This window comes from Neospora caninum, chromosome VIIb, assembly GCF_000208865.1.
Source record: "Neospora caninum Liverpool complete genome, chromosome VIIb".
Lineage (NCBI taxonomy): Eukaryota > Apicomplexa > Conoidasida > Eucoccidiorida > Sarcocystidae > Neospora > Neospora caninum.
In genome coordinates this window covers 407239-420570 of record NC_018394.1, presented here as the reverse complement: position 1 = coordinate 420570, position 13332 = coordinate 407239, and the positions used below count along the sequence as shown (strand labels likewise).

Genomic DNA, 13332 nt, shown 5'->3' with positions numbered 1-13332 from the left:
CTTGCGATTTCCGAGAGGACCTCTCTGGCACTGCAAACTCGATGAAACACAAAAATCTCCAGAAGCTCCTCCGCCGACAGTTTCTCGGCTTTGCTGTCGACGCTCAGCAGCGCAGTGCGACAAAATACTTGCACATCTCTCTACATGGAGAGATTTAAAAACATTACAGAAACACGAATGCAGCAAAAAAGTACATACACAGACACATATTCAAATATATATATATATATATATATATATATATGTATCGTCAACACACGTGTTTGGCAGCCAGCGTATCGGTTAGCACAGCTCTCAATATTTATATATATACATATATAATATATGTGTGTACATATACGTTTATATTTGCATGCGTAGAAATATGTATCTGCCTTCAGAGACGTATAGGAATACTTGCCAGGATATTGTTTCAGTAGACGCGGAGGTCCCACGCAGCAGCGAACGAATCAGAGAAAGCAAAAGTGTCGTTCGAGTGTCGGAACGATGCATGCCTATGAAAATTTCTCCTGCTTCCAGCATGCAGAGCGGTGGGAGCGACGATTCCTGTCGCTTGTTGTCCGCACAGAAGAGGGAGCAAGACTAAAGGTATCTAGTGTCGGTGAAGTGTGCGGATTATGCAACCTGTGTAAAGATACGAAACCTTGTTTACGCTGTAAAAAACTCAGCGAACGGCGCACGGGTGAAAGGCATGCAGATCTACGCCTCGCAGATGTGAAAGAGCTACATGCCTTTGATTCGTCGAGTTTCGCAGACTAGCGTGGTCTGCGCAGCGTGCGGTAGACAACCGCTGGGCATTCCCTCTACTCGTTATCGAAAAGCTTTTCCCGCGGAGTCAAATGTGTTGGGATTTGGTGACACGCGATTTTTCGCCTGATGAAAGTGTTCTCTCTTTTCCCACTTTTTTCCCCACACCCCAAAGAAAAAAGTGTTAAAGCCCTCCGAAAACACACTGGCCGATGCCGCAATCGCGAAACTTCTCTGAAGAGGCGTTTGCCTTCAAGAAGGTATCGCCTCGCGAGGGAACAGCGCTGCAAGAGGCGTCTCCCTTCTTCATTTCTCGCCCTTCTTTAGTTCGCCTTTTGCCTTTGAAGATCCCGCAACCTCGTTTTTCCAACTTTCGTCCGAGTTTGTTCCAGCCTGTACCTTCCTTCTCGAGGGCACCTCGTCCAAACCGTGAGTCACCGTTCTTCTCTTCTTTAGCTCTTCTTCCCATACGTCTCTTCTCCTTTAGATCTTCTCGTCTTCTCTTTCTCTCTTTCTCTCGTTCTCGTTTCTTTCGCTCTTCTGTGCTGGACATCTCGCTTCTCTCTTTTTCTGTCGCTGCTTCCTCTTTGTTGTCTCGCGTCCCGTCTCGCGATTTCCGGAATTCAGACTGCCACCCGCTGAGGCAGAGACGCGCGTCTTCTCCCTCGCCGCCTGGTGTACGTACACCTCGAGGTGTCTCTCTGCATGCATGCCTGTTCGCCGCTTCGTTTCGCGCCTGACCGCCTTGTGGGGTTCGTTCTCTCCGCGCCTTTTCATGCCTTGTGCCCGTGCGTGTGGTGCCGGTGATGGTGTCGATTGGTGTGCTGAAAATCTTCAACGTCCTCTCTGAACAAATCGAGTTCTGCTCGTTGTCCCTGCATCTCGCGCTGCTGCTCCTGCCACAACAGCCTCTGTTCCTCTCTGCGTCGGTGCTGCAAACCAAGCAGAAACAAACGACACCGCGGGATCCAAAAACCGTCCGCAGACGAAGGCAACGCAGGCGCTGATGCCGCTAGAAAGCAACTCCGCGCCCCACAATAAGGCACCAAAAGAGATATACATCGCGGGGGGTTGCATCATTAAGTCTGTGCAGAGAAAGCCAGAGAAAGACCCAGAGAAAAGATCGCTCTTACCTTCTTTTCCGACCGCGACTTCCGATGGCGTCCTTCGCTGTGCATGCGCAGCTTCTCTTGGCGTTTTCGCTCCTCCTTGACGCGGCGAGCTTCCTCCTGTGCATGCGAGCGCGGGGCGACACATCCGAGAGGCCAGCGCTACCGGTGAACAGAGAAAAAGACGCGAAAGTGGAAGCACGAGCGGACAACGACTATGGACATGTGGCGGGGGGTGCGCAAATCGCAGAGAAGACGCGACACCAGCACGCATGCAGGTTTCGCAAACCCCACCAAAGAGGATCAGGAGAGGCAAAAGCCTGCAACGGCTGCCAAGAAATGGAAAAAGTCGCAAATGCAACGGACGAGAAGATGTGAAAGCCTCTGATAAAGAAGAGGGAATCGCAGAACGCAGAGAGGCAAGAAACGCCGGAAGAGAGAAGGCCGGGGTAGACGGAATGAATGGCCGAAACAAAAAACGGAGCCCGCGCTGAGAGGCGGGGACAGCTAGTGCACCACTTTTGTTCCTACCGCTTCGCTTACCACCGGCATGAAATTTGACGGATTCGAAATGTCTGTGCAAGGCCCGCGAGTCTGAAGGCTGCAAACACCAAAAGCAAAGACGCACACGTGCGGAGAAACGCCCCTAAGCACCGAGCGAAAGCGACAGAGAGGGAGAAAAAGAAGCGGGGAGAGAGCATGCGAGACAGAGAACAGAGGCAGGCGTATCCATCAACAGGTGGATCAACATCAGACGAACAGATATGTGCGAGACGGAGAGAAAAAAAGACAAAGATGTAGAGAGATCAGCAGCCTGTGGACACACACCTACATATATACATGTGTGTGCGTATATGTCTCTACACACATACGGGGAGAGGTGGAAAGGGAGACTCGATTTGAAGCGTATATCTCTCGTTTCTGGGTACGCCCACCGTATATGCATGCAGATGGAGGGCGAGGATTTCTCTTGAACCCTTGATTTGTTGCGTGTGTTTTACCTCACGAACTTGCTGATTCGTCTCCATTTTTTCGAAGTGAGGAGGAGTTGCGTGAGGAAGGATTTCCCATCTTCTCCTTGTGCGCCATCCCGGCTCAAACACCCTGCGCCGCTGAGGCGCGACTGAGAAACGGGAACCACACAGCCGAGATTGGAAAAGGAGTTCGGAGAGGAGACACCTGAGGGGGAGAGCACAAAGGCATGAGGGAGGAAGAAGGGAGAGGAGTACGGCGAGGGCGAAGTTCCGCCGGAACCTTCCAGAGACGCCGCCAAGCCGCCTCTGTCCAACGCCTCCGACGAGGCGGTCTGTAGCGCCAGGGGGAAGAGAGAGCCCTGAGGAGGCACGGCGAAGGATTGAAAAGAAGACATCGACGAGGCGGAAGTCGTGGTAAAGAAAAAAGGCGGCGAAATCTCGTAGCAGCAACATCGCGTTGCGCTCCGACTGTGCGGACAGCAACACACCCCAGGGTCGCCTCCCAGCTCCGAGGTGGAGCCCAACGAGCGACTGTCTCCTGTCTCCGCGGTCGAAGGCCCCGCCGCAGGCTCCTGAGCCTCGCTCGCGCCCGCCAGGGGAGACGGCGAGGGCGAAAAAGAGGGAGAGAAGGAAGCAGGAAGACGAGGAGGCAAGTGCAGCTCAGAAGAAGAATGACGCGCCGCGTCGGGGAGACGGCTGCATGCAGACGGAGGAAGGTGGAAGGCTCCAGAAGCCGAAGAAAAGGAAGAGGAAGACTCGGGCGCCTTAGCCAGCAGAGACGAGGCGGGGAGAGAGATGAGCGCAGACGCGAGGGAAGGCGAAAGACGGGTGTCGCCTGGCACATCTCCCTCCGCAGATAAACGCCCTCCAACAGCTTGTGACGCTCCGCCCAGCTGAAAAACACGAAACAAAACATGCGAAGGAAACCGCCTCAACACCAGTGCGCCCCAAAAAGCCCACACCCGAGCAAGAACGCTTCGAGTGTCCCACAGAAATGCAAAGAGACCTAGAGCATCTGTTCCTACAGATATATATATATATATATATATATATATGGTATAGATCTGTATTGGAGAGTCGACGACGGTGTGGAGCGCCGAATGTCTTCAGTTTGAGCTTCCATGGCTCTTCTGTGCGCGTACCTCCTCTGTGCAGGCGCGACGCTTTTCTGCACTGGCTGATCCCGCCGCTGTATCTTCACGTTCCGCTTCTTCATGCGTGGATCGTTCGTCTGTCTGTTCTCGCGCGTTTCGCTCGTCGGGTTCGCCTTCTCCGTCCTGGGGAGTTCGCTTTCCCTCTGACGTTTTTGCGGGCAGAGCACCAAAGACCGCGGCGGCGACTGCCTGCGCGAGCAGCGAGGAGACTAGAGTGGAGGCTTCACTGTTGATCTCTTCTCTCGCAAGTCCCTCCAGTTCGTCGAGTTCGCCCTTCTGCGCCACCGCCGCGTTACTCTCTCCACCCGAAACATCTGCGTTATTCTCTCTCCTGTCTCTGTCTTTGGCGTCCCGCTCTTCTTCCCCCATGCACACTTCCTTCTCCCCTGCTCTTTCTCCTTGTTCTGCGTCGTGTTCTCCGTTTTCTTCTCCTGGTTCTTCTCTTCCGTCTTCACCTCGTTCTTTTCCCTTTTCTTCTCTCGCCGCGGAATTCCCGTCGGGCTCGGACGGCTCGCAGGCCGCTCCCAGCGGCGCAGCGTCGCGATTTCTGTCGCTGCGCGATTGCGGCGAGGAGAGTGGCGAGAGAAAGTCGACGGGAGAGGCAAAGAAGGGAGAGGCTTCGTCGTCCCTCGCGCTCTGCTCCCGCGGCGCGGGGCGCGCGCGAGGCGACTCCAGAGAAGGCAGCGAGGCGCATGCATCCGTTCCGGGTTTCGGCGTCAGGAAGGCAGCAGACAGGGGCGACGCAAAGAGGGCGCGCGAGGGCGAGAAGGACGAGTTTTCCTCAGACGAAGGCGCCGCTGCTCGACGGGACGGAGAGAGAGGCCGCGAGGAACGCGTTGCGTGCGCGGATCCCGTCTCGCGGACGTGCAGCGCCTCTGGAGAGACTTGCATGGACCCACCTGACTCGGGGCTTCCGGCTGCCTCGCCAGAGGTGTCTTCGCGCCTCGAGGCGGCAGGAGAGAAAAAGCACGATTCCGGCGGAACACTCGAGAAGGGCGATGCAACAGACTCACGACTGTCCCTGTTCTCGGCGTTCCTGTCTCGCCGTCGCCCGCCGGCTTTCGTCGGCGAGCGATCGGCAGAAGGCGACAGGCTTGCCACCGGAGAGGCGAAGAAAGGCGACACAGAAGCTGGACTCAGATCCCTCGGTCCGAAAGCGACCCCACACTTCTTCCCCTCTCTCTCGAGCAGTTCACGCAGATCGTCCTCGCAAGTCTCGGCGCCTCTCCCGCGCGTCCCGTCCTCGCCGTCGAGTGCAGGCTCGAGACGCGAGGCGAGCGAAGCCGCGGAGCTGAGGGTGCCCAGAGCGCTCTCAGAGACACGATTTGGAAAGAGACAAGCGCCCTCGGGGCCCGACGCCGGACGCGACGTGGGGCCATGAGGTGTCTGTACACCACTCGGGAAAGACGGCACCCTCCCTTCTTCGCTCTCTTCTTCTTCCTCTCTTTCGCGTTGGCCATCCACGAATCGCAGAGACTCTAGACGTCCGCCGCTCTGTCCTCGCATCTCTTCATTTCTCGCTCCTGCTAGCTCGTCACTTCTCTCTCCTTCCGCCTCGTTGCGCTCTCCTCCCTTCTCGTCTTTCTCTCCTTTGGCTACGCGTTTGCTCTCCGCGTTCTCTGCATTCCTCCCGCTTTGCGAGTCTTCTGTCTGTCGCGCTCGTGCACTTTCACTCAGCAGCTCGGCCAGCGCGCGTCTGCCCTTCCCGCTGTGCTGACAGCTGCTACAGCTACTGCAATGCACGTGGGGCACTGGGGGAATCGCCATGCCCAGCGTCGCGCCGGCGGCTTCTCTGCAAGTGTTGCAGGAGCAGAGGGAGACGAGGCCTTGATTGGAAAAGCTAGAGAGGACGGACGAGAGCGAGGAGGACGGCGCGAAGAAGGCCGAGACCGCAGAAGGCGTCCCGCGTGGACCGGTCCAGCTGGGGCCGAGTCCCGCGCTCGCAACACTCCGAGAAGCGAAGGACTGGAGCGGCGAAGGCAGAGACGAGAACGGAAGAGAGAACCTCGAGCTGTCGCCGCCTTGAGTCGCGGAACGAGACACCCCATCGGCAGTCGGGAGCGTCTCCGCGTCTCCGCACGCGCCGAGAGCCTCGAGTCTCTCGCCGGCCGCGGAGACCGACGGAGACAGCGGCTGCGAGGGGATGCCTCGTTCCGCGCCGTCGAGCGACGCCTTCCCCTCCACACCCAAAGACACGTTTCGTGGACTCCCTGGGAGCGGCGAAGGCGCAAAGTTCGCCGCAGCCGCGACGCGCATCATCGGCGCCGGCGGAGACAGCACCACCGGATCGTCCATCGTCGGCGGCACCGGATCGAGGGCGAGGACCGGCTGAGGCGGATACGAGGCGCATATAAAGGACGGCGAGAGACATGCGGAGGGTGAAGGCGGCGCGAGGGGACACGGCGACGCCGAAGGCGAGACGAACGCCGGCGACGGAGAAGACAGCAGAGGCAGAGCAGAGAAGGACGACGCATGCAACACGCGACCGCCCGGAGAGAGAGCCAAGCTCGTGTGGTGCGTCGGCGTCGGCGTCGACGGCACCGAGGACGAAGACGAGGAAGACAACGCAGGGAGATCGTCTGGAAATCCGAGACCTTCCGTCGACGTGCGGTAAAAGTGATTCAAGTGAACAAGGAGATCCATGATTGCTCCCAAACCCTCTGCAGAGAAAAGAGACGGGAAGATGACAGCCACAAAGACACGTGGAAAGTTTGGATCCCTGTTGGCCATGACCTTAAGGCGTCGAAATCTACGGAGAGGCTGTAGCGCGAGTCCCCCCTGGTGTCTGTGTGTGTGTCTCGCCCCCGGATTCGCGGCCGCGCTCGTCGCGCTCCTCACCCTTGGTGTTTGCCTTCTTATGCAGGCGTCGCCGAAAACTGGACACGGCCGCGTCCAAACGCTCGAGCAACCGGTACTGAACAAACACCAGCCGCTGCAGCTCGTTACAGCCATGGTCGGCTACCTGATGATCACACAGAGGCGTTTCAAAAACAAGACGAAAGTTGACATTCAGGCGACCGTGTATCGACATCGAGACGCAGGCCTGCATATGTATACGCAAATACACGAACACATACATTATACATACAATTCACATGGAGAGGGACAGAGATATTTTGGATCAAAAGGTAAATGTACGCAGAGAGAAGAGAGACCAAGAGTCGGCGAGACAGCGATACAGACAGACGCAGTGAAAGGTGCACACGTTAGAGTGAGGGAAACCCGGAAACACAGATACACCTCCATACACACTTCTCCAGAGAGAGAAGTATATACACATGCATATGCATGAATATACATATGTATGTATGTATGTATGTATGTATGTATGTATGTATGTATGTATGTATGTATGTATGTATGTATGTATGTATATATGTATATATGTATATATAAGTATATAATCGTATATATGTATATATATACATATATATGTGTAGAGAGAGCTATGCAAATTTTCCCTGGGCATCGCGGGCACTGGCGAGCGACAGACCTTTTTGAAGATCGGCAGGCATTTGCTCATGAAGATCGTGTTTTTGGTGAAGAGGAAGAAGCAGTCGGTGAGGCGTTTCCACAATTTGACGGGGACCAAAGGCAGAGTGGCAGCGGGGCTGAGTTCGACGACGCTTCTGAAAAGCTCCAGCAGTTCGACTACGCGATACCCCAGGCGCCGCGAACAAGTCGACTTCCCGAACGCGGAAGCGTGAACGCCTCGCGACCTAAACCGAACGCAACGACGCCCTCTCTCGAAAACGAATTAAACACGCATATACGCATAGAAATATACCTATATTCCTGTGTACCTACATATATATATATATATGTATATATATATATATATATATATGTATATATATGCATGTAAAACCATAAATACATATCTACACCTTTATATGCTTGTGCATATGCGATACGTATTCTGAGAGGCACTTATACATCCACGTCTACAAGTATCCATATATGGATGTGTGTATGTAGAACTATACAAGCATATACAAACATATGTTTTGCACGCGAGTGTCTGTTGTTGCGTGGCGAATGACTGGGTTGCGGCCGAGAAGCCGCGCGTGTCTCGGAGCATCGCTTTTTTCCCATTTCCACAGAGTGTTCTGGGACCTCGGCACGCCTCTGTCAGGATGTCTCCACAAAATTTATCGCGTTCCAACCGCTCCGAGTGGACAGAGAAAACGGCGGACGCCCGCACATGGTTCGCGGCGGTGGAAGCGCGTCTTGCCTGGAAATCGAGACGTAAAGGAGATCGCCGAGTCGAGAAATCCAGGGGAGACACGCCGCAGCGACGTCTTCTCGGAAGACGGTGAGGACGCGCCCGGGATGGGCGTGGTAGAGGATTGCGGAGAGGAGTGAGACGCCGCTTTCTCTGGAGCGGCCGAGCAGAATCGCGCGAAAGAGGAGAGGGATGACCTGTGAGTGAAGGAAGGTGACTTCGAGCAGGCGTTTCTGCAAATCCATGCTCAACTCCACGTCGTTGTACACTTCCTCCATTCCCAACACGCGGTCCTGCAGCTTCTGTTGTAGCCAACTCTGCGGAAGGAAAACACAGACTCAAATTGAAAAGAAATGACAAGAAAAACAGAGGAACCCAGAAAGGCAAGCACGCGCCGGAGGATCCGCGAGAAAGGAGTGACGAGAGAAGAGAGGGGGAGTCAGGAGAGAGAAAGAGGCCGCGAAAGAGAGAACGAGAGAGAGAAAGAGAAGATTGCGGACGGCAGACGAGACGTCCGGAGCATTTATCTGTGTGTTTGAAAGGTAGAGGCACTGGCGTGGTGAGACCGACGAGAGCTTTGAAGGTCGTCTTTCACCTCCAACTGAGAAGAAAGGACCCGGTTTTTGCTTGCCTGAAACTGTGCTTCGCTGATTCCCGGTGTATACGCATGTATCCCCACGCAGCCTGGCGGTCGGCAGTTTGGGTGTTTGTAGCTTCCCTCCAAGATGCGTTGGAGCAGAACATCAAGGCCCTCGTGGAGACCGAAGAAGACGAGAGGATGAGGTTGTCTCGCGTCCTTCCTCTCGGACAAAGAAGCGGAGGACGCACAGGCAAGTCGCGCATGCACAGCCTCGTCGAGGGACGAGTCCGAGAGCGAGGTCTCAAACCCGGCTGCAGTCAACCTGCTTTCCTCTCCCTCGGCAGTCCCTTCGTCGCTCCCGTCTTCCCCTTCGTCTGGGAAACCACGCGAGGAAGCCGCGTGCGTCGACAGAGCTGCGTGCTTCCCGAGATCTTTCGCGTTTCGGTCTTCCCTCTTGGTTTTCTTCCACGACCGTTTTCTGCGTTCTTCTTCGCGACAGCGCGCGTCTTCTCTCCGCATGCGTTCGCGCCGTCTTCTCTCCCCTTTTCGGCGTCTCCCTGCAAACTCCCGCCACAACTGAAAGTGCAGAGGCAACTTGGCATCCCTCTTCTCGTCGTGCACCGGAACTGACTCCAGTCCATCGAGTCTTCTCTTTGTCCCCTCGCCTGCTCTCCCAGGCTTGTTCTCGCCGCGCGCTCGCCCTCCCTCGCCCGCTGCGGATTCGCCTCCACGCAGCGCCTCGCCGCTTTCGGGCGGCGGCCACTTCCGCGGTCTCCGTTCGCCCTCGTCGTCCGACAAGAACAGAAAAGGGAACTGCATGTGTAGGTGGTGCACGGCCTGTCTGTGCTGGACTTGCTGCGGCGTCACGCACAAGGCCCCAAAGAGGAAGAAGCCGCGCGCGGCCAAGGCGGCGAGAGAGTGCGCGCGCTGGCGATACTGACAACCAGTCGATTGCAGAACGTGGATCTTTGGGTGTTTCCGCTCTGCGCGAGGCCGGGGACTCGGAGTCTCGGGGAAATGCTGCACATGCAGCGTGGGCGGCGGGAAAGACGAAGACGGCGCGAGCGCCGCAGGCGCTCCAGGCTTCCCCCGCGACGGCGACGAGACCGAAGGGAGAACCGGAAAAGACGCAGAGGCGGAAGACAGCGCAGAACGGTGAGACAAAGCCGCACCTTGCGACGGCACGTCTGACAAGGAGAGGGACAGCACGGAGGAAAACAGAGGTTCCTTCCTGGACGCCGGGAGACTCGCGGCAGACTCCGGAGGCGGAGTCACAAACGCTGCGTAAGGCCTCGAGTCTGCGTGCGCGTCCTGAGACTCTGGAAGCGCCGAGTTGTCTGTGGGGAGAGAAGACGAAGACTCGGAAGACATGGACGAGAAGGACGAGAGCGGAGACAGTTGAGCAGGGGGGTGGCGAAGAGACACTTCGCGCGGTCCGAAACCCGCAGCAGCGACGGGGCCTGGCCGAGGAGGAGTCGCCTCGGCAGGCAGCGACACGCGCGAAGAACTTGGCACGAAGGCCTCGCTCTCAACCGCATGCGGCTCTGGGGACAGGCGGCGATGCAGCTTTCGCGGGAAGCTGACCCGTCTGAGGACACAGAAGAGGGAACGGGAGACAAACGAAAAGGAATCTGAGCTGGAAGGAAAAACCCCGCGTCGCGAAAAAAACGTGTACACGCCGTAGCCACAGCTTTCTCCCTCGGGGGATTCTTGGAAACACCCCCTGAAAAAGGGACGCATCAGAGGCCAATAGAAAAGGACACGCCAGATGCGTTCTCGCCTTCGTTCTCTCTCTCTTCTTCCCTCTCTCCTCTCGTTCTCTCTCTCCTCTCGTTCTCTCCCTTTTCTTCCCGCTGCTCGTCTCTTCCCTCTCTATCTCCCTCCTCCCAGCCCCGCCCCTGCATTATCTTGTTCTCTCTGACCTTGTTCCGCCGTCGTCTGTGCCTCGACTGGTGTTGCCTTCGGTGTATCCGCACCCTGCACTTCCTCCGCGTTTTCCGCGTCGTCTGCTCGCGTGTTGCCCGACGAGTCGACAGGAGCCCAGGGGCGACGCCGCGTCCTGCGCGTCCCTGCGCGGACTCGCCTCGCCTCCCCACAGCCACTCTGGGAAGTGCAGCGAGGAGGCGGTGAGGAAATCTTCGTCCTCCAGTCGCTCCACAACCTCTTTCGGCCTGTCGCTCGCCAGGCCAGTGCACCGGTCTCCTCGCGGGTCGCGCTCTGCATGCGCCTCTTCCCGTCGACTGAGAAAGCCTTCGGATCGGTGTGGAGCGAGGCGCGCGCTTGGGAGGGATCCCCGTCTGGAAGGCGAGACGGCCCGGTTTTCCTTGAACTGTTTTCCCGCGAACAGCAGAAGCGTGAGGAGGCGCCGACGCGCGTCCCCAGTCCCACAGCGGTACACACGCCACCCGAGCAACGCAGATGCGCGGGAAGGCTCGCGACGCGCGCTGCGTCTTGCAGGTTGGCTTCCCTCCGCGACTTGCTGGCTCGCCTCTTCCGCGGCGTCTCCAGCGTCTTGCAGGCCGCATGCAGAAGACGGCAAACTCTCGCTTTGCGCAGCGCCCTCGTCGGCGTTGTCCAGGGCGCTCTCTGTCCTCGCGGTCGCGCCGTCACGCGCATCTCTGCATGCCGTCGACGACGCAGAGCGAGAAACCCCGCACGGCGCAGTGGGCGGCAAGAGAGCGGCGTCGGAGTCGGACCGGGCAGAGCACGGTCGGAGACTCTTCGCTCTCCCCTCGCGAGTCGCTCGATCTTTTTTGGAGACGCGCCTGTCTGACAGTGCCGCCCTGCGCCCCGCCCGCGATCTGCGCGGCCCCGCCGCGCAGCTCCACCCACAGGACGCCCCGTCGAAGAAAACACCGCAACGGCGACAGCAACTCTTTGCGCCGCGCGGCCGAAACGCAGAGAACGCGGAGACACACGTGCACGGCCCAGCCTCCGACGCGGCGCGGCGCGAGCTCGAGCCGCCCCGCCGCACTGGAGGCGAAGAGGGCGATGACGAAGAGGAAGAGGAGACAGAAGAGACGGACGAAGAAGAGAAGGAAGAGGAAGAAGAGGAAGAGAAGGAAGAAGAGGAAGAGAAGGAAGAAGAGGAAGAGAAGGACGAAGAGGAAGGAGAGGAAGAGGAAGGAGAGGAAGAGAACGAAGGGACTGCGGGGCGACCACTGGGCGTCTCTTTTTCGTCTTTGTTTCGGTCTTCACATGAGCGTTTCCCATGCGGTGAAGGCGAGAAGAAGGGCGAGGACGACGCCGTCGAGGGAGGCGAAGTGACGCCGACGCGGGGCGGGGAGCGATACCGAAGAAACGAAGGAGCGAAGGAAGGTGACCATTTCCTCGAAGCGCCGAAGCCGGCCGGCGTCCTCTGGCCTCTGCTGACTCGCTGGCGCCGCACCCATGTCCTCTCCATGCTCATCAAGTCCTCTGCATGCAGCAGCGTGTTCATCCGCATGCGCCACGAAGACTCGCGGAGCGACGTCGAGAGAAGAGTTGACCAGCTGAGCGAAGATACAAGCACTTGGAAGCAGGCCGCGGAAATGGAACTCCCGCTCGCGCTGTTGCACCCTGAAGCGAAACAGAGGGACAGAGAGGGTCGACAAAAACGCGGGCGATCGACACCAAACACATTCCTGCGTCTCCACAGTCACACTCGTCACCTCCCACCTAAATGGGCTTCTGCACTTCCCTTCACACCCATGTTTGCCTATCTATCTACATATATATATATATATATATATATAAATATATATATATATATATATAAATATATATATATATATATATATATATATATATATATATATATATATATATATATATATATATATATATATATATATATATATATATATATATATATATATATATATATATATATATATATATATATATATATATACATATATATATATATATATACATATATATATATATATACATATATATATATATACATATATATATATATATATACATAATGGTATAGACATGCTTTGGCCTAGATATATATAACTGTTGATCTAGATGTAGATAAATATACTTTGTCTAGCTATAGATATGCACAGGTATATGTACAGACAGACGCTTAAAAACATAGACCGATATATAGAAACTATACATAGTTCTACGTATTGGCGTTTACGGATGCACAGATTCACAGTCGGTCACAGCGCAGTATGCTGGAACCTACCATAGGTAAGACAGCGCTCATCAAAGAGCGCCGCAGCGTCGTCTCTGCCATCGTCTTTCTTCCGTCCTTCGCTTTCTTCCTCCCGCCCTGGCCGCTTCGTCGCGTTGCGAACGAAAGAGAAAAAGGCGCTATTCTTGTCAAACGGTGGAGTCCCTGTCCACTTCCATCGCATCTCCACACCCGTCGACTGCTGAGCCACGTGGAACGTCACTGCATTGGAGCTGAACGAAAAGGCCAGTCCAAACTGCGATCCGCCAGCGCATGCATGTACTCAAATATGCATGCAGTTATTACAAAAATAGATACACGGACGTAATTTATATCCAGAAAAATACACATAGATATGCACACATATGTGAA

The 13332-nt window shown here is 55.9% G+C and overlaps 1 protein-coding gene across 1 annotated transcript in view; it reads right to left on the bottom strand.

Annotated features, from left to right (window-relative positions):
- Positions 1–1520: 1520 nt before the first annotated feature.
- NCLIV_024330 (putative RNA-binding protein) overlaps positions 1521–13332 on the bottom strand; it is a gene marked incomplete at both ends in the record, with an annotated part of 16346 nt that continues 4534 nt past the window's right edge. The window contains 12 exons of the mRNA XM_003882628.1: positions 1521–1679; positions 1881–1976; positions 2400–2457; positions 2858–3189; positions 3319–3723; positions 3973–6644; positions 6823–6946; positions 7478–7703; positions 8189–8526; positions 8889–10377; positions 10712–12347; positions 12973–13182. Of these exons, the coding sequence (XP_003882677.1) occupies positions 1521–1679; positions 1881–1976; positions 2400–2457; positions 2858–3189; positions 3319–3723; positions 3973–6644; positions 6823–6946; positions 7478–7703; positions 8189–8526; positions 8889–10377; positions 10712–12347; positions 12973–13182 (7745 nt within the window). The remainder of the gene's footprint in view (positions 1680–1880; positions 1977–2399; positions 2458–2857; positions 3190–3318; positions 3724–3972; positions 6645–6822; positions 6947–7477; positions 7704–8188; positions 8527–8888; positions 10378–10711; positions 12348–12972; positions 13183–13332) is intronic.